Here is a 27,806-nt window from a genome sequence, read left to right as displayed (position 1 = left end):
CATTTAACTGAAGGGAACTGATCTTATCGCATTTGCTTTGTGTGCTGCGTAATTACGCGAGGCCGGTTAGAACGTGATTTTCTTCTTTTCGGTTCTAGTATTTCTGTTAACCTGATTGAGGAAGTTGACTGACGGCCAAGCTAAAGGTGTGCTCTGCTGCCGCGTGCGGATAAGAAACCTATAGCATTCAGTCAGAATACTTCAGAAACCGGAACGTTAACAGCTGCAAAACAAAAGTGGCTACTAGATTCAGTGAGGAGTTGGTCAGGCTCTGCATGCACTGAGCGAGAGTTCCAAAATCATGGATAACAAACTCCTCAGAAACATTCCGCAGGTAGGAACCGGACATTGATTATCGTTAAAAGCCAATAATACTAATCTGACTTATATCAATAACGTAACAAACGAGTACGTGTATACCAGTTTGGCGTTTATGGTAGACATTTATGAATAGATAGTGTGTTAATTTTGCTTTTTGTATCAGAAAAAAAAAAACGTTTTGATCAAAATTCGTTCAACACATTCAGCAGGTGCCACGTTATATTCAGAATTATAATAAAGGTACAATAGGTTCAGATCACTGTGATGGCAGAATGAATAACTTTACCACATGAAGTCCGATAGTCTTAAGTCTTAATAAAAGTCACTAGATAAATATTTCTCTTGAGCCAAGTTAACCTTATGAATTTTATACATTTATACAGGAGTTGGACAAAATCATTAAAACGGCTAACAATACATGAATATTAACTAGCCAGTGAAAAGTGAGTTCAGAACAGGTTCAGTCCTTCTTGGAATGCTGTCATACAAGTTCTGTACTGTAGGTAGTAGGACGGAAGGAAGCCTCCAGTTCTCTGAGGGAAACTTACACTCCGGGAATTCCCCAAATGATGTTATGGCCAGATGCAGGAAAAAGGAGTTAAAGATGACTCATCAGACTATATTACTTTTCTATATTGTTCACTGGCCTACATTTTGAGCTCCTCACACCAGGCTATGCTTTTTGTGTATTAGCCTTGGATACAAGAAGTTTCCAAATGATTGCCCTGCCATAAATACCAGCTTTGTGAATCTCACAATGTACAGTTTTTGACCGTGTGACAGAAGTGGATTCAGTGCATTTCTGATGCGTAATTCTGAAGTGTTGAGCAGCCATCCTTTGAGGTGTCAGTCTTTCACTGTCGTTAAGGGCTTTGGCTTGTGACCACTGTTCCTCTTTGCCCAGCTGTGTGTTTGGAATATATTGTCATAATTGGTGATGCCATCCCTCTTGCTCCATAAAATAATTTTGCAGTTTTGTGACTGATGCATCTCCAATTCAGGAGCCGATTATTTGGTCTCGTTGCAGTGTTGCTTTGGAAATTCACATAGCAAAGTGCTGATAATCAGGTTCTTTGACAGCTGACCCATACTGCATGGCATTCATTTTAATATGACTCACCTGTGTAGTTGCCCTTGTAATTCTGATTTAGTTCAACATTGAAGTTGTTTTTCATGTTTTCATGCTGTTTATGTTATTTTGTCCAACCCCTGTATTTAGCTTTTTTCAGTGGGTGGGAGAAAAATCATTTCATCCTGCATTTCAGAGTTGCACGCTGGCCGCAACACTAGTTTTCTGCACAAAATGGCTGTATGTCTGTTTTTACCTTCGTACATGTTTGGACACAGCCATTTTTACTTGCTGAACTTTCACGGAAGTCACATTGCTTCTTTTCCTCACCTCAGCTGTAACCTTTACTAAATGGAGCATGGAATGAACTGGTGTATCCATCCTTTTTGAAGTTTAAAACCATTGCTTAACGAAAATGGGACAAGGCCTACAACCCTTAAATCGAACCACTAATTAAATTAAAAAAGTGTCTTGTACCTTTTCAGCAAACACAGTCCAACAACTAGAATTGATAAATTTATTCCATCAAGACTTTGACAGAGTAGAATACAAACCAGTGTTCTCTTACAAAGTAATCACATGTTCAAAAACAAATACTGTCCAATAATCATATGTGAGCACCCAACGTGTTAAGTTATTCCAAAACTGCTTTTAGAATAACTTAACAAAAACGTGAAGTTGATTAAGTTCAAACAATGTCATGCACAGGTCAGAAATCCCCTTGTTTATGAAGTGCTCAGGTGGAACAAAAACTATGGAAACTGGAAGTTAGCTTAATGCTAAGGGTGCTTTTCTTCTAGAATAAACTGCAGTAAAAATGTCTCACAGAGAGAGATAATACCAGCTATCAGCTGGGCTTAAAATGAGCTTACCAATGAATTTAGCAAAAATGTCAGATCACAAAATTGATTGGACCAATTTCATTATTAAAAGCAGAAATTGGAATTAAATCCAGAAACCGATACAGCCCTCCTTGCCAATCCCAGGTATAGACATGGAAGCACTGCTTTTAAGTAGAAAATATACCAAGTGATGAGAACAAAACTCTTCACTGGTGGCATTGCAACACATCAGTGACGAATTATAGCAGAAGACACAGTGAGTAATTGCTGGCATCTTCTTAATTTTTACACAGGTTTATATTAGAGGCCAGCATAACCTGTGGTTTACAGTTTAAAGAGGAACTTAATAAAACAATCTGTCCTGAGGGATGGTGGAGGGGGGGAGGGTAGTGGTGAATAGTCTGTTTTTGGTAATAAACAAAGTTCCCCTTAACAGCAGCCCATGGCAAGCTAGCACAGACCTTAATCTGTTCAGGGTCACACAAAATATCAGGGAAGCGAGATTTGGCTGGATGTCACATGCAGGTCAACCGTTTTGTGCCGCGGTGCTTTTGAAGCGCGTCCGAATGGCTCGGGACCAACTTTGACTTATTCCATCCCTCAGCTGAGCAACGAGATGCAGCTGAGCATCATGAACAAGGTGAAGAGTGGAGAGCTGACCATCGAGGATGCCCTGAAACAGGCCCGGAGAGAGACGGGCGGGCGGCGGAGAGCGGAGGTAACGCAGCGCTACGTCAGACAGCGGCGTGGTCTGTTGCACTGGGGGGCTCGCGGTCAGCGGTTTGTGCTGCACAGAGCACTCAGTCGCCGTAGATCACAAGCCCGGTTCAGTCAGCAGTCTACATTCACTCACTGTAGGGGTTCCCTACTCTGGTATGAGGAACCCCTGGGTGGAGAACCCCTGTGTCTCCTTGGTTTGCATTCTAACCAATCTATTAATTAATTAAGATTATTTATTGAAAACATAGCCGTACCCAATGACCATTTGTCCACACTTTCAGCATTTAGTGCCACAGTACATTACAGACAATGAAAGCATCAGTTGTCTGGGGACTGATGTGGCTGATTAAGTCCGTAAGCTAGTGCAGAAAATTTATTCTGTTTATATCTGACATAATGTGGCATTAAGATAATAAAGCATCCCTCATTAGACATTAAAATAAAAAAGTATATACAGAAAGTGTAATTCTAGAAATATAAACAGCTCTTTGTATTTCAGGAATTACAAATAAGGTTGGCAAGAACCCAGCATACACAGGGGTGCTCCATGGATGGTTGATTCAAGGGAAATGCTGCCGTATGCCTTTGACTTACACAAAACCTCCATTGTCAGTAGGCTCCTATGCAAAATGGCTTTCCCATAAATAATTTTATAAAATTCCACACCTAACAATGTTTGTAATACATCACTTCTTAAAAAGTGTAACTCATGCAGATTTCCCTGCTATATGAGAAAAATCCCTACTCTGGCAACCCTGATTCATGTTGTCGATGACCTCATTCTTTTGAGGCAAGCAGTGCTAATTCTCTTTGGGCTTTGGGTTGACCCTTTCACACTTGTAACTTGATTTTTAAACATTATGTAGCCAATTTATGATTATTTTTAAAACAGAGCATTCAATATTGGAAAGTTCAGTAAAACACAGAAATACAAATTGCAAATGGTCTCCGGCTCACTGTAATTCACATGCAGCCGTCCTCATAATGGCTTGGGGGTCCTAAAATGCAGCATGATCCCGCTACCAAGTGTGCATTTCAGTGCGGAGAGGGTCGCCTGTCTAGACTTGGGGAGATACCAGGAATAATTCCCCTGAGCCAATGCTCTGCATTCGGATATTAGAGTTAGAGAAACCTGTTGGTATAGGGTTGCTATGGGGAACAAATTGAGTTGTATTGGCATTGTATGCTGACTAGTCATTTGCTTGATAGCCCCCCAATAAACAATGTTTACACTACAACCAGCATATAGTATCACTCTGTATCTCAATACAGTGGATCAGTATTCAGGTATTACCTGAATAAGAAACCTATTATTTTTGAGGAAAAGGGTTTTTGGATTTGAATGAGGAACTACAAGTCTGGCATTAATGAAACAGTGTGTAGATGAGCCAGCACTGGAAACAAAGGGCACCTTTTATGAGTGTGTGTGTTTCACCCTTCCTTAGAACAGCCCCAAAATTTCCATGATGATATGTAGAATGAGTATGATTGACAATGGTGCAATTATATGCCTTCTGTATAGCAGATGATACAGCTGTGTTTTAATGGTGTTTACTTAAAATGGCAACTATTTTTTGTCCTAGGTTTTTGCTCAAAATAGCCTGAAATCACATGACACATCACATGATATTTTACTTTTTGCACCAGTGGTCCATTGAGGAACATTGAGTTATTAACAACCAAAGGCAAATTATTAGTATTATTTGGGAAAAAACAGCATTTTTGCATTAGGTGTGTATGTTCATGATTTAGTAAATGACTAACTTTCAAACTTATGGCATTGCGAGGTGCATCCAGTTTAATTTAATTGGCCTTTGATGTTTTTTTCCGGATACAGTCCAGGTAGCCTGATATTTGAGACAATTCTTTCTTTTAAATACGGCTGTGCTATCCATTCCAGGAGGAGAACTCCCAGTATAATTTCAGCGTCTACAAGTACAACCGGTACAGATGGCAGAAGCGCATCCTGCAGGTGAGTTACTGGGTTCCTTGGGGATTCATCTCTGGTTCTTTTTCCCACAAAGCGACAACAGGCAGGTCTCTTCATTCCCTTGTGAAATGCGAGTGGCTGGAGGGTGGTAAGCAGAACTGCTGAATACCCACAGCCAGGAAGCCGTTCTTTCACAGCTATGCTAGACTGCAGACACATGCACCCGCCCTCACTGTACATGAGTCCCTATTACCGTGTAGCTTCACTTTTAACTACTGACACCAGATGGGGAGGAAGGGTTCCCCCGAGACTTCTTCCCGCTGGGGAGTTTTTTTTTTCATGACTGTTTGGGTTTTGTCATTCCAGCAGGGAGTTTCTTTTTCACCTCATTTGATGTTTCTGGAAGTTCAGGTTCATATTTTTCCTGCATTTTCCTGTTCTTTTTTTACCTGTTCCCCGGTGAAGTGTAGTTTTGACAGCGGTTCAGTAAACAACATCATACATATAAAGCTGTCATATTTCTGTTCTTTGTAACAATGCAACATGTTAACACAAGCACACAACAAAACAGTAACGTTATATGCTGCCGTACAATGGCCTGAAATCACAGAAAATGTCTGACTTTTCCTTTTGCAATATCTAAAATATGATTTGGGGGTTTCTTGGGGGGAGGATGGTAAAATCGATAACTAATTTGTTACAGAAGTCCCTGGGGAACTGAAGGGTAGGGGTCCTCAACGATTATGGTCGAAACGGACACCAACATTATTTTTAAGTGTTTTCATTTTATTTTGGCTAAAAAAAATCTGTCGCCAATATCACAGAAAACTATTCTGCCAATTGTCATTTCGCGTGCATATGTGTTCAATGGCCTAGCCAATGATGTACAAAATATACGTAACAGTATATTTGACATGTGGTTATATTGTAGAATTTGATTTCTGGGAAAAGAGCTTGCTTATTAACCCATGCTAATAGTGTCTGCATTTGGTAAAATGTCTGCATGTGCATTTCCCGAATTCACCACTCGCAGTCCACACGTCTTACCTGCAAATAAACACTTAAAATGTAAAAATGAATTTGAGAAAAGTTGGCAGTCACACAACATTCTGAAAAACTTTACAGATCAATCAATCAGATCAATCAATCAACCAATCAATCAATCAATCAATTAACCAGAATAGAGTTTCCAGAACGTTCTAGGATGAGTGTCTCTCCAGAAGGAATAGGAAAAACATTACAACCTATAGCCAGTTTTGTGGATGAGATTTGCTCCTGACAATCTCTGGAGAAGAGAAAGCACTGAATAGAACCTAGAATTGAAATTAAAGCTTGTAAAGTAAATGAAAACACCAGTGCATTCACTACATAAATTAATTTCACAAACTCAAGCATAAATAAAAATTGGGAATATTGAGTAGGAATAGTGAGAAGTTGTGTTGAAGCTTTAGTTTGGTCAGTGGATCACAACCCTGTTCCTGGAGATCTGCCATCATAAAGGTTTTCATTTCAACCCCAATTTGCCACACATGATTATACTAATAATCAGCTCAATGAGATCTCTTGCTGTTGAGTTAATCGTTTGTTAGGGTGCTTGTGAAAACCTACAGGATGGTAGATCACCAGGAACAGGAGCCACAAGCTATTTTGAACTATTTCTATGTAGGCGGCTGAATCTTCTGAACCTGTATGGCCTTTATGTGTCCTCTTTCAGATTGACTTTAACACGAAGGTGATGTGCAGCATTGAGAAAGGAATAATCAAACGGCAGCTCCCGTTCGCCTCTGTGAAGAGCTGTGATGATGCGGTGGGGACCAGATTCTCCGTGTCCTTCTGGGGAAGACACGACTACGAGCTGGAGGCCGCCTCTGTGGAGGACAAACAGAAGGTGATCATGTGCGTGCGTGCGGCTTAGATTGTAAGAGTGTGTGAGGGGGTATGTGAGTTTGAGTGAACCTCCTGAGCCGGAGCTGACTGTCTAAGTGACACGGCACTGTTTTCTTTGGTTCCAGATTATGGAGCTGGTTCATAAAATAATATACGGAAACATCTACGAGGTGCCGGTGCACACCAGCGCAGAGGTGTCCAAGCCGGCTCCGGTCACCGAGAGCATTCGGGAAGGCCAGTTATATCTACAGAGAGGGGGGCTGGCCTCATTCAGATGGGTGAAGTACGCAGATACCTCCTTCATCCTCTTGTTCTTCTTTCCTCCCTATTATCTCTATGTGCAATCTGTAACATTATATTTGACATTATATGACACCCCATCCCCCTGTTGTTGCTCCTATATGTTTTCACTTCACAATAACTGCACTTTCAGTTCACTGGGGCAGCTCTAGCAGGGCAGACGTTTGAGGAACTGACTTGTTGGAAAGGTGGCATCCTATAAGAGTGCCACGTTAAAAGTCAATGACTTGGCTGTATGCTTCATTTTGTGCACCTGTTAGCAGTGGGTGTGGCTGAAATAGCCAAAACCATTAAGTAGAAGAGCTGTCCATGTACTTCTGGAAATGCAGTGTGTGTGTGTGCATGTGTGTATGTGTATATGTATATGTATATATATATATATATATATATATACATATATATATATATACATTTTCAGACTACATATTTTTAAAAATATTATTTAAAAAAATATATATTTTAGTTCACTTTTATATCTGAAAGCCACAGAAAAAAAAATTCTTTACACAGAGGCTCTATACAGATTTACACAGTCTGTTATATTGTGATCGCTGTAATTATTACATATTTATATTTTACAAAATAGATTTTTCTTACATAGATTGTACTTAAGGTATTTTGTATAGATCCATGATATGATGACATCATGATTTAGAAGGGCTGCCATGTACTCGGGGGAGCCCCAGCACTTAAAGTGTTTGGTTTATTGTCTGTGTAAGTTAATCAAAATGGAGGGCCGGAATGCAGGTATCACAATAGGGTTTTATTTTTTTCAAGAAGGAAATGAAAATGGGACTGAAAAAAGGCTCAGGCTGCTGATCGTATCGGGCCACGCCCCCAGGCTTTCTGCATTCTCCCCAGGGCTCAGGCTGCTGATCGTATCGGGCCACGCCCCCAGGCTTTCTGCATTCTCCCCAGGGCTCAGGCTGCTGATCGTATCGGGCCACGCCCCCAGGCTTTCTGCATTCTCCCCAGGGCTCAGGCTGCTGATCGTATCGGGCCACGCCCCCAGGCTTTCTGCATTCTCCCCAGGGCTCAGGCTGCTGATCGTACCGGGCCACGCCCCCAGGCTTTCTGCATTCTCCCCAGGGCTCAGGCTGCTGATCGTACCGGGCCACGCCTCCAGGCTTTCTGCATTCTCCCCAGGGCTCAGGCTGCTGATCGTACCGGGCCACGCCCCCAGGCTTTCTGCATTCTCCCTAGGGCTCAGGCTGCTGATCGTACCGGGCCACGCCCCCAGACTTTCTGCATTCTCCCTAGGGCTCAGGCTGCTGATCGTACCGGGCCACGCCCCCAGACTTTCTGCATTCTCCCCAGGGCTCAGGCTGCTGATCGTACCGGGCCACGCCTCCAGGCTTTCTGCATTCTCCCCAGGGCTCAGGCTGCTGATCGTGTCGGGCCACGCCCCCAGGCTTTCTGCATTCTCCCTAGGGCTCAGGCTGCTGATCGTACCGGGCCACGCCCCCAGACTTTCTGCATTCTCCCCAGGGCTCAGGCTGCTGATCGTACCGGGCCACGCCCCCAGACTTTCTGCATTCTCCCTAGGGCTCAGGCTGCTGATCGTACCGGGCCACGCCCCCAGACTTTCTGCATTCTCCCTAGGGCTCAGGCTGCTGATCGTACCGGGCCACGCCCCCAGGCTTTCTGCATTCTCCGCAGGGCTCAGGCTGCTGATCGTACCGGGCCACGCCCCCAGGCTTTCTGCATTCTCCCTAGGGCTCAGGCTGCTGATCGTACCGGGCCACGCCCCCAGACTTTCTGCATTCTCCCTAGGGCTCAGGCTGCTGATCGTACCGGGCCACGCCCCCAGGCTTTCTGCATTCTCCCCAGGGCTCAGGCTGCTGATCGTATCGGGCCACGCCCCCAGGCTTTCTGCATTCTCCCCAGGGCTCAGGCTGCTGATCGTACCGGGCCACGCCCCCAGGCTTTCTGCATTCTCCCCAGGGCTCAGGCTGCTGATCGTATCGGGCCACGCCCCCAGGCTTTCTGCATTCTCCCCAGGGCTCAGGCTGCTGATCGTACCGGGCCACGCCTCCAGGCTTTCTGCATTCTCCCCAGGGCTCAGGCTGCTGATCGTACCGGGCCACGCCCCCAGGCTTTCTGCATTCTCCCTAGGGCTCAGGCTGCTGATCGTACCGGGCCACGCCCCCAGACTTTCTGCATTCTCCCCAGGGCTCAGGCTGCTGATCGTACCGGGCCACGCCTCCAGGCTTTCTGCATTCTCCCCAGGGCTCAGGCTGCTGATCGTATCGGGCCACGCCCCCAGGCTTTCTGCATTCTCCCCAGGGCTCAGGCTGCTGACCGTACCGGGCCACGCCTCCAGGCTTTCTGCATTCTCCCCAGGGCTCAGGCTGCTGATCGTACCGGGCCACGCCCCCAGACTTTCTGCATTCTCCCTAGGGCTCAGGCTGCTGATCGTACCGGGCCACGCCCCCAGACTTTCTGCATTCTCCCCAGGGCTCAGGCTGCTGATCGTACCGGGCCACGCCCCCAGACTTTCTGCATTCTCCCTAGGGCTCAGGCTGCTGATCGTACCGGGCCACGCCCCCAGACTTTCTGCATTCTCCGCAGGGCTCAGGCTGCTGATCGTACCGGGCCACGCCCCCAGGCTTTCTGCATTCTCCCTAGGGCTCAGGCTGCTGATCGTACCGGGCCACGCCCCCAGACTTTCTGCATTCTCCCTAGGGCTCAGGCTGCTGATCGTACCGGGCCACGCCCCCAGGCTTTCTGCATTCTCCCCAGGGCTCAGGCTGCTGATCGTACCGGGCCACGCCCCCAGGCTTTCTGCATTCTCCCCAGCTTGTCTCTCGGCGTTCCTATTTTTACTTCGCGCACGTCAGGGACATACTTCTGCAAACATATGGCCTGGTGACAGCTAACAAAGAGACACATGTCCCCCTGGAGGGTTTTTCTGTGAACGTTCTGAAAAAGCAGAACGAGGTTGTGACAAAAGCAGAACTGAGCCGTACATTTAAATACGTTTGTTTCCAAGGACTGTTCCAGGTGGCCTTTCTCGGCATTTAAAGGCAAATTGTGTCCTAATATTTTGTTTAAGGGTGGAATTCATTCATTTTTATTTGGCACGATTCAAACAATTGCATATTTGAACTCTTTAAGAACAGATTTTTGACAATCCTTAAACAATTGTATCTATTTTCATCTATATTCTTGTCGTATTTTTATGTCTAACATTAAAGCAGATATGACATGATATGTCATGTCTTTTTTCATATTATTTGAATGTGTGTTTTATTTCTGCGGGTGTGTTTTAAATTTTACCTGCATCTAAAAAACATTAAAGTATTTGTGTTCAGATATGTACACACACAGAGTATACGGTGTGCATGGGCGTGTCAAAATCACTGCATTGAATTTTCATGTTAATCTGGTGCAGTGTTGAGTTTGCAGTGTTTACGCTGTGCAGTGTGCTGTCTAGTGTACGATACAGTGTGCAGTGTGTTATGGTTGTTTTAAAGCAGAATCCAAAATATTGCAGGTACATTTTCACTGTTAGGAAGGTTTGCCTGTGTAGCTGTGCAAGATATTAATCTGTCCAAATCGACACCCCAAATCCCAATGTATGTTTCCCTGTAGCCTAAGTTGTAATGTAGTGCTTCGTTAGTGTGCAGGTTTTATCGAAGGGATGCTTCTATCCCACGATGCATTTAAACCCGTTTCCTAAAACATTGTTCCTCGTTGTCGGGGTGCAGAGAAAAATATTGAGCATGTGACCATCTGGGCTGTCAGGCTGAACTTCAGCAGTTATCCTCCAGGTGGCCCTCTAGACCAGGGGTGTCCAATCTTATCCGTAAAGGGCTGACTTTTGTTTTAGCCAAACACTGCGACACCTCGATTCAACTCAATCAAGACCTTAATAAATAGAATCAGATGTCAAAGTGCTGGGCTAAAACAAAAACCTGCGCTAACACTGTCCCTTTTCCAATAAGATTGGACACCTCTAGTGTAGACTCTTGAAGTTTAGCAACTGTTTGGTAACCAGCACAGGTACCTAAATAACAATGAACTTGTGCAACTGACTTATGCAATCAGGACTAATTGTGAGGTGTTTTTTTTAGTGCTAAATGTCCAGAGCAGCGAATAGAGAATGCCATTGTATGTCTGTCACTATGTGCTGTGTGGCCATGTGAAAAGACATAGCAGTCTATGAGCTGTATCAGTATTCTTCAGTGACCCAGCAGTCCTGAGCGGGGTATCTGTGTCAGTGAGTGACCTTGACCCCCCACCCCTCCTGTGACTGTTTAGGTATATGGCTCAGCTCCACCAGGCAGAGATGACCTTGGTCCCCTGTGGCCAGCGGGAGACTGGTGACATTGATGGCCTCGCCCCCTTTGGCTTGCCCTCGCCCTCGCCTGTGATCATCCATTTCTCTGACGGCAGCGCCAGTGTGGAGACGCCGCGGAGCTGTGACACCTTCACAATGCTCACCGAGAAGAACGAGTACCTGTGAGTGACACTGTTTGCAAAACCTGCAGTACAACAAAACACAACACAATACAACAAAATACAATACAACACAACACAATACAGCATAATACAACAAAATGTGAAACAATACGATGAAACACAACACAATATAACATAATGCTACAAAATACGACAATACAACGCAGCACAATTGAATACAATACAACAAAATACAATACAATACAACACAAAAAATACAACACAATGCAGTACAACCCCACACTATATAACACAATTCAATATAGCGCAATACAACACAACACACTACAACAAAACACAACACAACACATTACAACAAAACAAAATACAACACAAAACAATACTACAAAATACAACACAATAGATTACAGCACAATAGAATACTATAAAATACAACAAGAACAAGTACCAGTTAGTGACACCTTTCGCAAAATATACAGTACAATAAAATACCGAACAATCCAGCACAACACAACACAATCTTCATAATCTTCTATCTCTTTAGAATTTGGAGTCATTTAGATTGAGTCTGAATTGTTTTAGTGAAGTTCTTGTGATCCTTGCACTGTGTAACCTAAAATGGATGAGGTAGGTTTGTCAGCCATATACACTGTAAAATGTCCAGTGTTAATTCAACTGTAAAAGAGTACATTTGAGGCCAATAGTACACTCTAAGAGTTGATTTAACTCTGAACGTTTTACTGTGTAATTAAGTTATGGACAGTTATCATGATTTACAGTTAGGGAAAAACAGATTCTGCTTCAATAATGAGATATGCTTTTGTAATATTTAGCACTTAGGACATTTTGCTAGCTACAGAATTTGCTAAAGTATTGAGAATAACGTAAATTTTCAGTGGTAGTGTGTTCCATTTCTGTGTACCATTATTCTCAGGTAAACTGGGGACTTGGAAATAGATGTCATTGTTTCCTGTGCTTGGAGCAAGGTGTTCCGCTGTGAGGCAGAAGGTTACTTCTGCTTATTTCTGTCTCATAATGGAGTAGAGGAGCATGATCTGTGATAAACTGGTTCAGACAGAGGGATAGAAAAGAAGAAATATGAGAGGATGGTGCTTTCTGCTTTGGGTGGTAGTCACCAAAATGTGGAAGTCAAAGAAATAGTAGCTTAATGTTTCTGATAATGCTAAAGCTCAATGATGCAGCACCAGCTGTGGAACATGAAACAGAAATGCTATGCTACAGTATGCAGTGATATATTTTCTCAGGGGGAAAACAAATTATATTTCAAATTTAAGCAGGACGTGTGTACTGGCAGGAACACTTGTGTAAAGAAAATCCAAGTATGTAAATGCTTGAGTGGGCTGAAAATTTGAACAGGAACGTTGTCAGAGAAATTAATACAATTCCACCGTTTTGACAGCTGCTTTTAAAACAGTTCAAGGCAGGAGAGTGTTAGAGTGTTTCACATGTACAAAAAAAGGCTCCAGTCCTCTTTATGATATAACTATATAATAATGGCTTTATTGTTGCTCTGACAGCACGTCTCCCGCTGAAATTGAGCTTTTGTTCAATAAATTTTGTGGAAGGAGTTATGTGCCATCCTAAAACAGTCCTAATTGTAGAACAAAATCTGGTCTTAAAATTTCTGTGATTTTCCGTTGCTGGTTTTTAGCGTGGTTCCAAGTCTCGTGCCTGCGGGCCAGATGGTGAGGAGCCGGCGTGTTCAGCAGCTGCACGTCACAGAGCGCTAACAGCTAGCGCGCTGAGATCGTATTAAAATTCCGGTTGCCAGATTGGTGAGCCTCCTGCTGTCTCCCCAGGTTCCGGGTGCCGGTGACGGATCAGGTGAAGAGCACCGACGCCGTGAAGAAGGAGAGGGACGAGTGGGTGCGGGCGATCGACAGGCTGTGTCTGGAGTGGAAGCGCAGGTCACAGGCAGACAGCCTGAGCGTTTATGAGGTCATCCAGCAGCCGGCGGGGCGGGGGAGCAGTGGAGAGGGGGTCCTGGGGAGGAGGCGCACGGAGGATGAGGGGAGGGGACGCACGGAGGATGAGGGGAGGGGACACACGGAGGACGGGGGGAGGGGACGCGTGGAGGATGGGGGGAGGGGACGCGTGGAGGATGGGGGGAGGGGACGTGTGGAGGACGGGGGGAGGGGGTGGGCAGAGGACACGGTGCCGGGGGGTTGCCATGATGATGATGGACCCTTGTCCCCGCCTGCGCTGCTCGTCCCGAAACCTGTTGGGTTCGTGCCACACTTTAGCATGGTGCCGCCGCCACCACCCCCGCTCCCGCCACCCCTGCTGTCCCCAAAATTCAGCATGGAACCCATATCCAAGAGGACCAAAGCTTTTCACTGGGACCTGGTACCACAAGAAAAAGTAATACTGCTACTACTACTACGACTACTATTACTACTACTACTACTACTACTACTACTGCTACTACTATTACTACTACTGCTGCTACTACTACTACTACTACTTATTATTATTATTATTATTATACTTATATACTTTTATTATAATAAAATGCAAGTGGCTTATAGTAAATACATATTGCAAAGTATCAGCAATCATATTGATAACAATACAGCGAAATGAATTGCACAGAGTAAATGGCAGAATTACATAAATAACGGTAAGCACTTATGAATGACTTAATAAACAACAGTGGCCTGATAGAGTGAAATCAAGATATACCAGACATGCCTAGGTACTGTGTGTCGTCTATAGTTGTAACCACTAGTGCAGCAGATTTAATTCACAATTCACATACAGAGTCAAATTCACCATACTCTGTGCTTAACCGTGTTAAGCATGAGTTGTGAATTTTCTGGCTTCTTCTGCAAGTGTGCCAGCCTAAGTGATAAATGTGCAAGAGGTTAAAAAAACAGACCAGGCATTTAGCAGACTTATCTAGAGTGACTTACAATATTTTTACATAGCATTTACATTGCATCCATTTATACAGCTGGATGTGTACTGAAGCAATGCAGGTTATGTACCTTGCTTTGTGGTTCAACAGGTGTTCTACCAGGGAATCGAACCTGCGACCATTAGGTCACTTCCCTATTACGCTACACCGCCGTTTTACAGGTTAAGGGTTTTCAAAATGAAGAACAAACCTCATTGTGGTTATATTGGAATGGTTGCTTAGCATGTAGGCTAACTGTTTATTTTATAAAGGAAAGTTATTTAATTCCTAAAGGAAAGTTATTCCCAGAGAAAATTTTGCTAATAAATGATAGCATGCTTGCCTCTCCATAATAAGCAGTGTTTGATTGTTTGTGGACAGGAGGACATTGTGCTGTGCTCTAAAATGTTGACTGGCCGTCTGACAATGACTTCCTTTGCCCTCTCGGCAGATGGGGAAGTCGGTCTGGGCGCGGTGCGGCTCAAAGGTCCGACTCGATACGCTGCGACTGTACGAGCAGTTCGCCGTCCTGGAAATGGGATGTCCCGGGGGGCTGGAGTCCACCAATAACGTCCACATCATGCTGAACGACAAGATTGCCCACAACTTCAGTGAGTAGACACTGCGGCCTCTCTCTCTCAGGGAGCCTGTGAGGACGCGGGTCCGGCTCGCCCTTTATCTACTTTTCATTCAACTCCAGGAAAGTGTTTCCAGAATTTTTGCGAGCGCTGCATTTAAAACAATGCCAGTGAGTAAGCACTTATAGCCTGCCATAATAATCATCATCACTTTAGCTCTGTTTAAATGTGTTTTATCCCTATCGGGCATAGGCCAACTACAAAGCTCCTCCAGCAGACTCAGGGTTTGGCTAGTGCCTCAAGGAAATGGAATATACTCAAAATATAAGGAATAAAATATATTACCAAGATATTGCCACACTTCCCAAAATAAAGACATCAGCGGGTGCTGAGTATCATCTCTGGTGATGCTCTGCCAGGCCTGTACTGCAGCCATCTTCAGCTCCTGCTTTTTCTGGTGGCTGATTTTCTCTTCAGCATATGAAACGCATCTTCAGTTGGATTCAGGTCGGGTGAATGAGCTGGCCTGTCAAGAATTTCCCAGTTTTTGGCTTTGAAAAACTCCTTTGTTGCTTTAGCATTATGTTTGGGATCGTTGGCTTACTGTAGGATGACGTGCCATCCAATGGGTTTGGAGGCATTTGCTTGAACTTGAGCAGATAAGATGCACTTCAGAATTCATTCTGCTGCTCTCAGCAGTTACATCAGCAATGAAGACAAGTGAGCCAGTACCTGTGGCAGCCATACATTCCCAAAACACAACATCCCCACCACCATGTTTCACAAATGGACGGGGGTGTTTTGGCTCTTGGGCAGTTCCTTTTTGTGTCCGCACTTTGCTCTTGCATCACTCTGATACGAGTGAATCTTGGGTCTCCTCCGTCCACAAGACCTTTTTCCATAACTCTGCAGGCTCCTTTAGGTACTTCTTAGTAAACTGTAACATGGCCACCCTGTTTTTTCAGATAACTAGTGGTTTGTATGTTGCAGTGTAGCCTCTGTAATTCTGTTCGTGAAGTCTTCTGCACAGACACATCCACGCTTGCCTCCTGAACAGTGTTTCTGATCTGTCAGACAGGTGTTTACGGGTTTTTCTTGATTATGGTGTTGCTTCTTCTACGATTGTAAAGGTCTTCCTTGGCCTACCAGGCTCTTAGTGATTTCTGAGGTCACCCGTGCTCTCTTTCTTCTTAGACATGTTGCACGTTAACCACACGTGACTTGTCTGAGTGCAAGTCTTAAATTGTGGAGTACAGAACCAAATAAAAAAATATATATGTACGTCTTTGTCCCAAACATTATGGAGCTCACTGTGTATAGGTAACTATATGTATAGAGCAGCACGGTAGTGCAGTGGAAGTTCCTGGCCTGGGCCTTTCTGTCTGGAGTTTGCATGTTCTCCTCCTCGTGTCTGCTGCACTAGTGGTTACAACTATAGACGACACACAGTACCTAGGCATGTCTGGAGAGTATATCTTGATTTCACTCTATCAGGCCACTGTTGTTTATTAAGTCATTCATAAGTGCTTACCGTTATTTATGTAATTCTGCCATTTACTCTTTTTTTCCCCTGGATACTCCGGTTTCCTCCCACAGTCCAAAGACATGCAGGTAGGCTAATTGGAGACTCTAAATTGCCAATATGTATGAGTGTGTAAGTGAATGGTGTGTGTTCTGTGCAATAGACTGGTGACCTGTCCAGGCTGTATTCCTGCCTCCCGCCCAATGCCCAAGATAAGCGGGTATAGATAATGGATGAATGGATGGATAATATATATATGCTGCATTTATACTACATTTCAATATATTTTGTCATATATATTCAACAAACATTCAGTTTCCTTAAGGGATGTGGCCAGCTTCCAGGAGACTTCGCGTTCATTTATACCGAGACTAAATCATTACACATGACGCGTGATTCATAGACCGGGACTATGATTGGTAACTACATTTTTGGCTGGCAAGGCACTCAGCTTATTGACTCAGACAGCACACTGTGATGTCAGGAGTCTGGGCAGCAGACCGGGTTCTCCGCAGGTCGCGCGATAAGACTGACTGAAATTTGGTTTTGAAGAGAGGGGCCCAGAGGGACAACGGGCTCCAGAAAGAGCCGCATTTCATTAGCTTTAGCCCCAGGCTAAAGCCAAGAGGGGCTTTATAAAGAAAAGAAACAAAGCTGTAGGTATTTGCAGCCCTCACTCTGCTATAAATGATGTTATCTGTTTGGTTTCTTTTCATTTAGACTCTGAAAAGAGAAAGATGTCTGTTCACTCCTTAAAAAAATCAAAATGCAGGCTTTGAAGCAGAGCAATTCATAGGAGTTGTTGAATGCATTTATTATTCTTTTGATTTAATGCTGTGAGACATTTTCAGCATGTTTTTCCACATCTTTCAGAAACCTATTGACTTCATATTATATATTGATTATATATTTCCTCAGAGAGACTTGTAATTTTTTAAGGTCATAGGTACGTAGAATGAAATAAACAGACAAGGTAGATAGTCATAGATAAGTCCCCACAAGAAAATTTAATCTTCTGTGCGCCGGAGTGTCTGTACCGCCACTAGATGGAGCCAGATCAATAGGATGCTTGAGATACGTTGCCACTTAGAAACAATCCATATAAAGTATTCATCAAGTAAGAGATAACAAGCCCATCAACTATGTCTAAGGTAAAATGACCTTAGGCTGGTAACCAAGGGTACGAGCACTTTCTACCCCTGTCTCGATATAGAGAAATGGACAAAACTTCTCTGTGTATGCAGGACTCTTCTTAGTTTCGTACAGATGTGAGGCTTTGCAGCGATTTTCATCTGTCACTATCAGACGAAAACGAGTTGACTACAGTACACAGATGAGTCAGCGACAGTGCTGCAAAATGTTGTGTGCTGCACGATCTGAATTAACTTCAATAGCATACCATTAGATGCATTTACGAGTTCCAATGGCTAGACTGTTTTAGTAGTTATATCCAAGCAGAATGCAGGTGAGCCAGGCAGAATTTTTTTGTCCCTTGTGAAATCAACCGAATGTCAAAAGTGCTAATAGCGGGCACCCGTGGTTCTTCGAATGACCCCGCTTCATTTCAGCATGCTGACACAGTTATTACAGGAATATCTACGGTGAACGTGATACCCCGATCAGCGTTTAATTTGTAATAAGCAAGAAATGCACGTCTCTTTCATATGTAAATATAGCTGCGTTTCGCATTATGTGTTACAGGCATAAATTAGCTCACGCGCAAATGAGAGGCGGTGCAGATGAAAGCTCGGAGCTCGAGTCTCACCCAGGCTGTAAATGATCTTGGCTGGGCTGATTTCCAGCCTGACTCTGCGCTGCGTAGCTAACTCAACAGGGAAAATACTCTTGCGTTTCACTAAAATTGTGTCTGCGCTTGCCAACGTCTCTGTTTTCTTGGAATTGTCAACCAGTTAAACGCTCATGAATGCAGTATGTAAACATACTGATTCTCGGTGAATCCCGTGGCATTTTTAAAAATAGAAACCTGTCTCCGCTCCCAGTAACGGCCGGGGTTATTGCACCGGTGGGTGTGCTTGCTTCAGACACGGGGAGCGCTTTGTCACCAAGAGCAGCGATGGGCCAGACGAACACGTTCGCAATTATTCTTTCAAAGCGCAACCGTTTTTTTTCTAAAAAACCAAATGGCAATTTGTAGGATTTTAGGGGACGTGTGTCATTCTTGGCTTCAGTTAATATGCACGAAAAACAGGTTCGTGGGCCCACAGAGTTCCACAAACGTTTCTAAGGCCTAATGCATCATTAAGGTGGCAGGTGGTATCAGCAACAAAGGCTGCAAATGAATAGTAGGCTATATTCCCAGCGTTGTATTTTGCAAGAAGAACGTGAGCGATAAAATCGGGCACAAATTTTTGAAACCATTCATTATCTGACATTAACCCCTTCTGATCCGACCAACAGACAATCATTTGCTCAGAGTAGCGCACAACAGTGTTTAAAAATTCTTAACTGTGGCTTTCCGAGAAATGGAATGGAGTGAGGTCATAAGCGCCTGTGTCGTGATTGATCTCACCCGGGGTTGCCCTCTTCACCTGCGAGGGTGAATGTGGAATACTTAGTAGCTTCACCCGGTTGGATGGGTTGGTCTCTGAGGAGTTCGAGACACCTCACTCGGAGACTCAAGTGCCCGTAGCCAACCCCAGGCATTTCAGCTCTCTGCTGTGAGCAAGAGAGAGAGAGAGAGAGAGAGAGAGAAGTCACACAGCAGAAGTATTCACGCAATGGAATGCACTCCACAGACAACGCATGTAGTCAGGAAGACTATTCTCCAGCTTTATTTGCCCACAGGAATGCCAGTCGTGGCCTTACTGAAAAGAAATTGCCCTTCAGCGCTTCGTCCCGTTCGCCTGTTATGATTTGGCGAGGCATGCCCACATACCTATGCAATGAGAGTTCGGCACTTTTCAGGGTTTTTCTTTTTACATAAATAACCACAATGACCACAGACTCTCCGCCCCTAAGAAAAGTACCTTCTGTCCTCATGTAAACAGACAGAATTCACAAGCAACTTCACTCGTCCACACAGTACGGCAGTTCCAAGGGTGTTTGTTCATTAAGCAATAACTCACGACAGGCAGTGGTATATTGTGAATGTGTCACTGCTAAAGGGTGTTGTTGACGTGCAGCAGATGTAATTGGGATGGCAGGTATGCCATCCGCCAAGTTACCTTTGGCGGTGCATGCCCTATACCTATACAGCACTGGGAGTCTGGCACTTTTCAGGGTTTCTTGTACAGAAAAAAAAAAAAGTGACCACAGACTGTCAGCCCTGAAGAACATTTACTTCTGTTCCTTCTGACCTCATGTAAACAGACAGAATTCACAAACAGCTTCACACGCCCACACAGTAAAGCCCCAATATTGGGGTTTTTGTGTTTTTTTTTTTTCTTCTTCTGATATTCTTGTAATCCTGCCGATTACATCGTCACAAATACTCCATTACCACTATCAATAATTCTCCAGCTTGTGCCATTGTATTGTGTCTTTCGTTGTGCTTGAGCCATCCATAACCCAAATTCATTGCCTTTTGGGTGTTTACATACATCGCTTTTCTACTGATAGCCGTAAAACCGGATGTGAATATGCAAAATCCACAAACGTGGTCGTGCTCTCATTTCTGCCCAAAATAAGGTGGATTCTGTGTGTCAAATCGAGGTCTTGGGTAAAAATATTGTTATGTTTCTGAGATCGAACGTGGATTCCGGTTCTGTCAGATCGAGGTCTCGTGAAAACATTTGGTTATTTTTGTGTGATCGAACTTTAAATCACCTCTGAGTGCATTCCACCTCTTTTACACTCATATCAGGTGTTAGAACCGCTTCACTGTGAGCCTGAAAATGATTCATAAACACCCACAATGCATAGGACCGGAAAGTGAAAATAGCTCCTGGATTGTCTCGTAATTTTAGCAGTCGCAACCTTGCACTTTATGGGAAATCAGCTACAGTGTACCGAGGCAGTGTCCTCAGGTGAGAGCTGGCTCCCACAGAGAATCTGGGATCTCTCTTGTTACGGCGGAAGCAGCTGACTTTCGCTCGTCATCAGCAAACGCTGCTCGAGGGCTGGGCGATGTGGCCTTGGAGGACTGAATTGCATTGTCTGGGCATTGTTTTTTTGCCCCCCTCCCCCACCCACCATTTTCTCATTGTTCATCTCTGGAAGACAGGAATGGAGGCAATTAACCAGAGCGCGTTCACTGCTGAGGGGGAAAAAGCGCTTGGTCATTCCGCTCCTTCCTGTGACGTTGTGCCCTGGGCTCGCTGGGAGCGAATGGACAAATCGGGTATAACTGCAGCCCAGCATATTAACTCACAGCAAAACGCTCAGTGTTAAATTAACTTTCGCAGGGTAGCTACGGTCCCTATTGGACTCTTATGCATGCTGTCAGAACTAAACTGGACACAGCACCAGCGAATGTAGGTTCCCACTGGGGGGAGGACAGGGACTTCTTTACCCTGCAAAGCTGAGGAACTTTGCTTTAAGTGATGATGATTTAGTGATGATAAATGCAAAGTACATAGCACTGACAGAAATAGTACGCTAATATTATCTATGATTTGGAGTCACCAAGGTTTTTGAGTTTTTGTGAGTCTTACGAGGGAATAGGTGGAATTAGTCAAAGGTAAATATAGCACTGATATTAAGATATTAGGTGCAGCATGTCTTTTTTTTTTTAGAAAACTTTTGTTCATATTTGGTTAAATTTCCTTCACATCCCAACAGATATCAATAAATTATGAGCTCTATGAAAAAAACTCTGGTCTCTGACAAGCTGTGAAATCGGCTACTAAATTTCGCCGCACCTGAAGCTTAACAATCAATTGGGATAGCTCTCTGCAAGCTGAGCGATCAGGACAGCTCTGCCTGTCAATGATGTTGCGCGATCACAGCACTGTCAGAGCACAGATACCGCAGAGATGGTGCGATAGCTAGCTAGTTGTCAAGAAAACAAAACAAGAATGACAGAGAAAAAGAAAGACCGTCGAACAAAAGGAATTGTACCAAGTGAGAGATGAGACTCAAGGTTTTGTCTTGTAGCTTATCTGTAGCTAGCTAGCAATGTTTATAGCTACCTATGCTTTCAAGTGAAGAAATAAATTGCACGCTCCAGTTCCAGATGCATTTAGCAATGTTTATTTGACCAACGTTTTGCCCGTAACAACTTCGTCTGAGCCTCATACAAGCAGAAATGTCTGCGTCTGCATTTATCGACTGTCATAACCCATAGCTGTAGTCTAAATAAAAACTATAGCTATGTTTGTTGTTTATGCTCATTATGATGAGGATATGTTTTTAATTTTCTACCTGTGAATGAGACATGATGTGCTTCACTCTCCCTACATTACTTTTCAACCCTCTTGTCCTCTGTACATTAGCTACTCAAATGAGGGACAGCGCTTTGTAGGGAGATCTGAGGGTGGAGATGGAACGTTTTTATCAAAACCTCGCTCTAGCTCATTTCTCCAAACTTACATACCGCACTTAAGACTTAATTCATGGATCAGGGCATGTAGGTGAAGCAGAGACCCTCACAGTGGTCAAGTTCAGACTTGACACAGTGCTGGACACTCTCTGGGTACAATGATCAGCTCAACTGATCTGATCAATGGAATTGGCCTGTTCTCAGTATTGTATATATATATATATATATATATATATATATATATATATATATGTCCATATGCTGCACCCCCCCCCCCCCCCCCCAATAGCCATCAGAGAAGGAAGGGCTGGTTATAGGGAAACATGGAGAGGGGGGTATGAGGGATGGAGTAACATTTTACACATTTTGTCGTATAAAAACTCACAGCCCCTCTGGATAGGCCTTTATAGGGATCGTCTCAAAATTCTCCAGTCCTGGTTCAAATGCTTATCATTTCTAAACAGTGCACTACTTACATTTAGTATTAATGCTTGCAATAGTAGTAGACACTTATACAGGGAGTGAGTAATCCCAGCCCGGGAGAAAGCTAATCTGTTTTCCAGTCCTTAAAATCCCTGTGTCTGTAGACACACCTGCTAGTTCCTGACAATAAGGCCGTTCCCTTGTTCGGCCCGGAGGAAACTGATAGTTGAGGCCTGAATAGCGATGCTGCCATTTAAGCTCTCTCCTGCACCTTTATCTCGCTGTATCGTCAGATGAATATAAATGCGAGTGCTCGAGCCCTCGATAAGCCGATCGTTTGCATGCCACCCACAAAGCGTTCCCGGATAAGACGGCCCCCTCTAAGACGCCATCGTGCCCGGCCCACTCAAACAACGTGACCTTAAGCTTAATCTTTCTCGGAGATGTCGCCGACGGTCGGTTTTTGAAGTGCGGGCGCGCAGTGGGGAACCGAGGGGCTTCTTTTTAAGATTGATGCGTCACGTGGAAGCCCGGTGAGTGCAGGGAAGTGAATTATCCCTGGCGCACACCTCTGAAGTGGTCTGGTGGCACTTGGCCGGGGCACTCGACTTCTTAACCGCTTCGGGAAGCAGCTTTGTTCTTTCACCGGTCCTGCCGTTTTTGAAATTCAGGAATTACGATGGCTTATTGAGAGCTACCCGATATGTTTCCTGGTACTGCTAATGGCTCCGAATGAAATGTCAGCGGGCAGTCATTCATTCAGATGGCGGTATTAAAGCACGGAGATGTTTGGCATCGCAGTGCCAGAAAAGATGCTCTGTGCAGCCCGCACAAGGATGGAAGCTGCTGGATGAGGGCCAGTCGTGCCATTTCAGCTGTTAAATCCGACGGAAGTCCAATGAGAGAGTTCCCCGATTGTCACGCCGATGTGTTTAATGTCACTTTTCCAACTGTCACGAAGTTGGAATCTGTGGGGTCCAGTGACCCCGACAGAGACGAGTTTATCGCTCGCAGCCGGTGTGCAAAGGGGGTGCGCTCGTAGTTTTCAGGTGTTTCGGGGTGAAGCGGCAGTTCTCGCGTGACATGATTGCAGCCATTGTCTCAAAAGACACTCCCTGGTTGTTGCACGATGTGAGTTTTCCCACTGAGACGAGTTGGAATCGGCGGTTCATTTTCACGACAGGCTATCCATGCATGCAAAAAAATAAATATGAGAAATCCAGGCGAAGCACCGTTCCACGACATGAATGGGGTCTTCGCTAACGAGGGGAGGCGGGGCACGGAGGCTCCTTGTCAGCGTCTGTGAACTTTGCCACACTGGAGAAAAGAAAGAGAGAACAAAAGAGGCCGTTTCGTTTTATACGACGATCCCAATCCCCCTCGGCGCGACCGCGAACGGGAGGATAGTGTTCCCGTTTTTTCAAAGGGGTCTCCCGTAATGTATTCATGGATTCGTGGTTTTCACCTTCAGCGCGCGGCTTTGGTGCGGAGGTGAAAGCGAGGCTCGCTCCGGCTCCCGTCTGATGTGTCGCGCAGAAGGCCGCGCGGGTCAGGAACCTCAGGCCCTGCGCTGGGGAGGAGACGGAACTCATGCCTTCAAAATCATTCATCTTTTTTCCAATTTATTAAGATTTATTTATTTTATTTTGAGGAGAGGAGCCGTTTCATTGCAGGCAGGGGGTCCTTGTCAGGGACAGGTGTGCATCGTCTCTGTTCCCGCCTTTGTTCTCCTTCCCAGATATCTTCCTCAAAAGTTTCCCCGTGGCGCCCGGAGAGCTGAAGGACAGGCTGTGCATCGTTAGCGAGGACGACGGAGGCCTCACCGACGAGCACATCACCTCTCTCAGGAGGTAAGGCCTGCTTGCGTTCCCTCACGTCCTGTGTAACACGCACCTTAGGCCTGCCGGGGAAAAACAAGCGGCCCAGAATTCGGTTACGGACCGGTCGCTCCTGTACATTCACTCTTTTACGGTAAAGAGGAGCGTGGCGGTGCGTGAGCTAAGGCGTTTCAAAAGGAACACTGAGGAACACGCGAAGGGGGGAAAGGAAAAGCCGAGCAACAGGTTAGCGCGAGACTCGCGAGTCACCGCCAGTTCAGATGGGGGAAAGACGGGGAGAAAATGGCCGACTTTATGTAACGGCAATAAGAAGCAATGGCAGACGCTTTTACCGGGGCGTGTTAGGGATGAAATTTTTATCAGGGGCTCTTTGGAGAGATGGACACTATTGCACAAGCCTCGCGAGGCGCGAAGCTAAAAGCCAATAAAACACTTCCCTCCGGCTGAATCTCTGCAGCTAGCCGAGCGTTGGCCTACCCGTTCGGATGCTTGCCGCCGCGGCGCACCCAGCCCGCGAACGGCGAGCGTGCGCTCCGAACGCGGGCCATCTCGTGACCCGCCAGCGGTAACGCTAATAGCTGGCGGACGCTAACGGCAGGGCGCCCGCTGGCGGCATGTGAAATATTAAAGCACCGCCGCTGTAGCCAGTCTGGCACTACGTCCCAGGGCTCGTGAAATAGTGATGGCCTTTTGGAGTTTGCGCTCTGGGGCCGGGTTCGGACGCGGTGCGAGAGGAGCCGCAGCCGGGCGTCACAGGCCCCGCTCGCTCGATGGAACTCGACTCGGCCCATCAGAACTATTTGGCTTATAATAATCCCCTCTTTCCCCGGTCCGGTGGAAACCAGTGTTGCATGACCAGCTGTTTGGAAATGGGGAGCTGCTCTCACTCACGGGTCATTTCACCAGCTGCTGCTTCAGAAAAGAAGAAGAAGAAGAAAAAAAAATGCTTTTCTAAGTTTACTAGGAAGAGCCTGTGGGTAAAACTGGCAAACAAGACAGTCATTAATGAAGCTGTCCACCGCCAACCCCATCCCCTCCTCCCCCTTCATGGTTTTCACTTGACACGGTCTCCTGTTTGACCATGGGAAAACAACTGAAAGGCTGAACAAATGGAGGATGTTTATGCTCTTATGGGATTCATTTTTTGAACTGAAGGAAAATGGCGGGCGAGCGGTTCATGAAAATATAGATTCTTTGAGCACAGCGCTTCGCCCGATGCAGACTTTCCCTCAGGAAATTCAGTATCTACGAATAATAAGGGCTGTTCACTGTTAAAGGGGAACTTAACCCAAAAATTATAATTTGGAATTTCCTGTCCTACCTGGCGAATATTGGCATGTCCTATATTTCGTGTGCCAAACCTATTCTTTTTCTCTGTATCTCGATTTCAAGTGATGATGTCATTGGTATATAACTCCGTCCCCTCTTATCATTTCCATCCATTAAGGTGTCATTTGAATTTGACTTTGCTGTGTAATGGTGACAAATCAATCATTTTCCCATTTTTTCTGAAGTCGAAATCACAGCATTTAAGAAAACCTAAGGTTTGGAATTTTGTTTCAGTTTAATCTGAACTGCAGCCTTCACTACATCTTCTGAATCCATTCTCTACAGTGGGCTAGAGGGCAGGGATTAAACCTATGTCACGTCATTGTTTGGGGTGGGGCTCTGTACGCTTGCTTTGTTGTGCATTAAAATATTTCATTATCACAATGGTGTTCAAACTCAGTCCTGGGGATCCTGTATGTATGGTGGTTTTTGTTCCAACCACATTTGCAATCCAAGTATGTTACAAGCTTTTACTTTTTCTTAATTAGGTGCTTTTCATGTTTAGAGGGATTATTTACCCTCTTAAGCCACATTATGTCAGAAATAGCTATGCATGACATGAAGAAAAGAAGTCTAATGTTCACATGATGCTTGTTGTGCTACATTGTGAACAACAACTGCATAAAAAGAGGTTACACAATTATTTAAGTGATCAAGTTGAGGACTGAGGTGAATCAATACTCTCCTAATTGGTGAAAGTGTGGACACTTGGCCACTATTTGTAGATAATGAAGAATTCAAAGACAGGGCAAATGATAATGAGCCACTGAATTGTGTTAATACCTTTAAGGAAAAAGAAAAGATTTACTTAAACACGTGTTCAGCATCCTAATTAGGAGCCAATTGATTTTCCTCTGGAATTTGATCGGTTTCAAATGTTTGTTAACACTTTTTATACAGTTGTTTGTAATATAGCACCATATGAACATGGGACCTTTATCTTAATAGCATGCATGGTTATTTATGACATAATGTGGCTTAAGAGGGTAAATAATCCCTCTAAACATGAAAAGCATCTAATTAAGGGGAATTTACATCTTGTTAAAATTCTGGGATTACAATTGTGGCTGGAGTGAAAACCAGCATACACAGAGGGTCCACAGGACTGCGTTTGAATACCACTGCATGAACACGTTAGAAATGAGAGGGATAAATTATTCTGAAGGTGAAGGCCAGCATATTAAGCAAGTGCTTTCAGCTGCAGTTCCCCTTTAAATAATGTTCTTGCCTAACTGCCTGTTTTTTTTTTTTTCCCTTCACTCACAGATATGTACCCACACCTGGTGACATAGAGATGTACAAATCCTATAAGGGACAAGTCTCAGAGCTCCATGTGGTCGACCAGTACATGATGGAGGTGAGTCTCGCGATGTGTTTTAAATGTCCTTCCCTCTTTTCTGTATGGTTTACACCTTGGCCACCTGCAAAGCAGTCTATGACCTTCGCCCGTTTGATTATAGACACCTTTATTTGGGAGGTATGTTGTTGTAGTTTATTTTTTCGTAGTTGAAATATGTGTGCACGTGTTTTACCCGTCCCTGTTTGTGAACAGAAGGCCTGACGCTTCTGGGTTTCGAGCGCCACGGGCGTTGCCCTCACGTAGCGTCGGACAGACGTGGCGACAGATGCTCTCGACGAGACTTTTCCCCGGGTTTTTCACACACGGGGGCAGCAGAAAAATCCTCAGATTACGCAGCGAGCGGGACGGTTCTTCGGCGTGACCGAGAAGACCTGCATCGCTCTTCGTCTCCGGGGTGACGGCGGGGTGGGGTCGGGGTACGACGACAAAGAACTGGAACCCTAAACGCTTCTCCATGTGTGTAATTCGCCCGTCACCTCCAGGCCCCGGGGGATTGTGGGAAGCGGTAGACCGCGAAGAGACGAAGGACGGCCCGGAGTGATTTATTGCAGTCGGGGCCCAGTCTCGAAGGTTCACCGGCCCGCGCTGCATCGCGCCGCCGGGCTCGAACCTCCGGCCTGGGGCTCCTTCCCTGTGCATGGTCCTGTGGTGCCGCCATTGACCCACGGGCATCACGGGCGTCTGTCACCCGTCAACACCTACACAATTTATGCACACTGCAGTGGCTTTGAAACTGAAGTGACTTAGTGTGCGTACGTACTATAACAAGGCTAGAAAAATCAGCGCTACAGCTAGAACATGGGTGTGGAACTCCAGGCCCAGACAGCCTGGTGTCCGCTGGTTTTTTGGGTGTTCTCTGCAAAGTGTTTCATTTAAGTCATTGATTGGCTGAGGAATCCACACAC

At 45.0% G+C, this 27,806-nt stretch overlaps 2 protein-coding genes across 2 annotated transcripts in view; both read left to right on the top strand.

Annotated features, from left to right (window-relative positions):
- Window positions 1-23: 23 nt before the first annotated feature.
- LOC118208000 lies at window positions 24-13,689 on the top strand. The gene is made up of 8 exons (XM_035382240.1): window positions 24-334; window positions 2,837-2,950; window positions 4,853-4,924; window positions 6,597-6,770; window positions 6,895-7,052; window positions 11,333-11,533; window positions 13,315-13,535; window positions 13,640-13,689. Exons 1-8 carry the CDS (start codon window positions 302-304, stop codon window positions 13,687-13,689), a joined length of 1,023 nt encoding a protein of 340 aa, XP_035238131.1. The 5' UTR covers window positions 24-301.
- Window positions 13,640-27,806, top strand: part of LOC118207245 (formin-F) — a 33,181-nt gene continuing 19,014 nt past the window's right edge. Inside the window, exons 1-4 of the mRNA XM_035380625.1 lie at window positions 13,640-13,876; window positions 14,863-15,022; window positions 24,113-24,224; window positions 26,808-26,898. Of these exons, the coding sequence (XP_035236516.1) occupies window positions 13,760-13,876; window positions 14,863-15,022; window positions 24,113-24,224; window positions 26,808-26,898 (480 nt within the window). The 5' untranslated portion in view covers window positions 13,640-13,759. The remainder of the gene's footprint in view (window positions 13,877-14,862; window positions 15,023-24,112; window positions 24,225-26,807; window positions 26,899-27,806) is intronic.

The sequence above is a fragment of the Anguilla anguilla genome, chromosome 11 (genome assembly GCF_013347855.1).
Source record: "Anguilla anguilla isolate fAngAng1 chromosome 11, fAngAng1.pri, whole genome shotgun sequence".
Classification (NCBI taxonomy): domain Eukaryota; kingdom Metazoa; phylum Chordata; class Actinopteri; order Anguilliformes; family Anguillidae; genus Anguilla; species Anguilla anguilla.
The sequence above is the reverse complement of the archived record's forward strand: the minus strand, read 5'-3'. Positions and strand labels throughout refer to the sequence as shown.

What these genes read in the sequence shown, in the direction of transcription:
- LOC118208000 (XM_035382240.1), top strand. Translation starts at nt 302, where the DNA reads ATGGATAACAAACTCCTCAGAAACATTCCGCAG. An exon ending in GGCAGAAGCGCATCCTGCAG is followed by an intron (nt 4,925 to 6,596) that starts GTGAGTTACTGG and finishes GTCCTCTTTCAG; the next exon opens with ATTGACTTTAACACGAAGGT. An exon ending in GGAGGATGAGGGGAGGGGAC is followed by an intron (nt 13,536 to 13,639) that starts GCACGGAGGATG and finishes GGACGTGTGGAG; the next exon opens with GACGGGGGGAGGGGGTGGGC.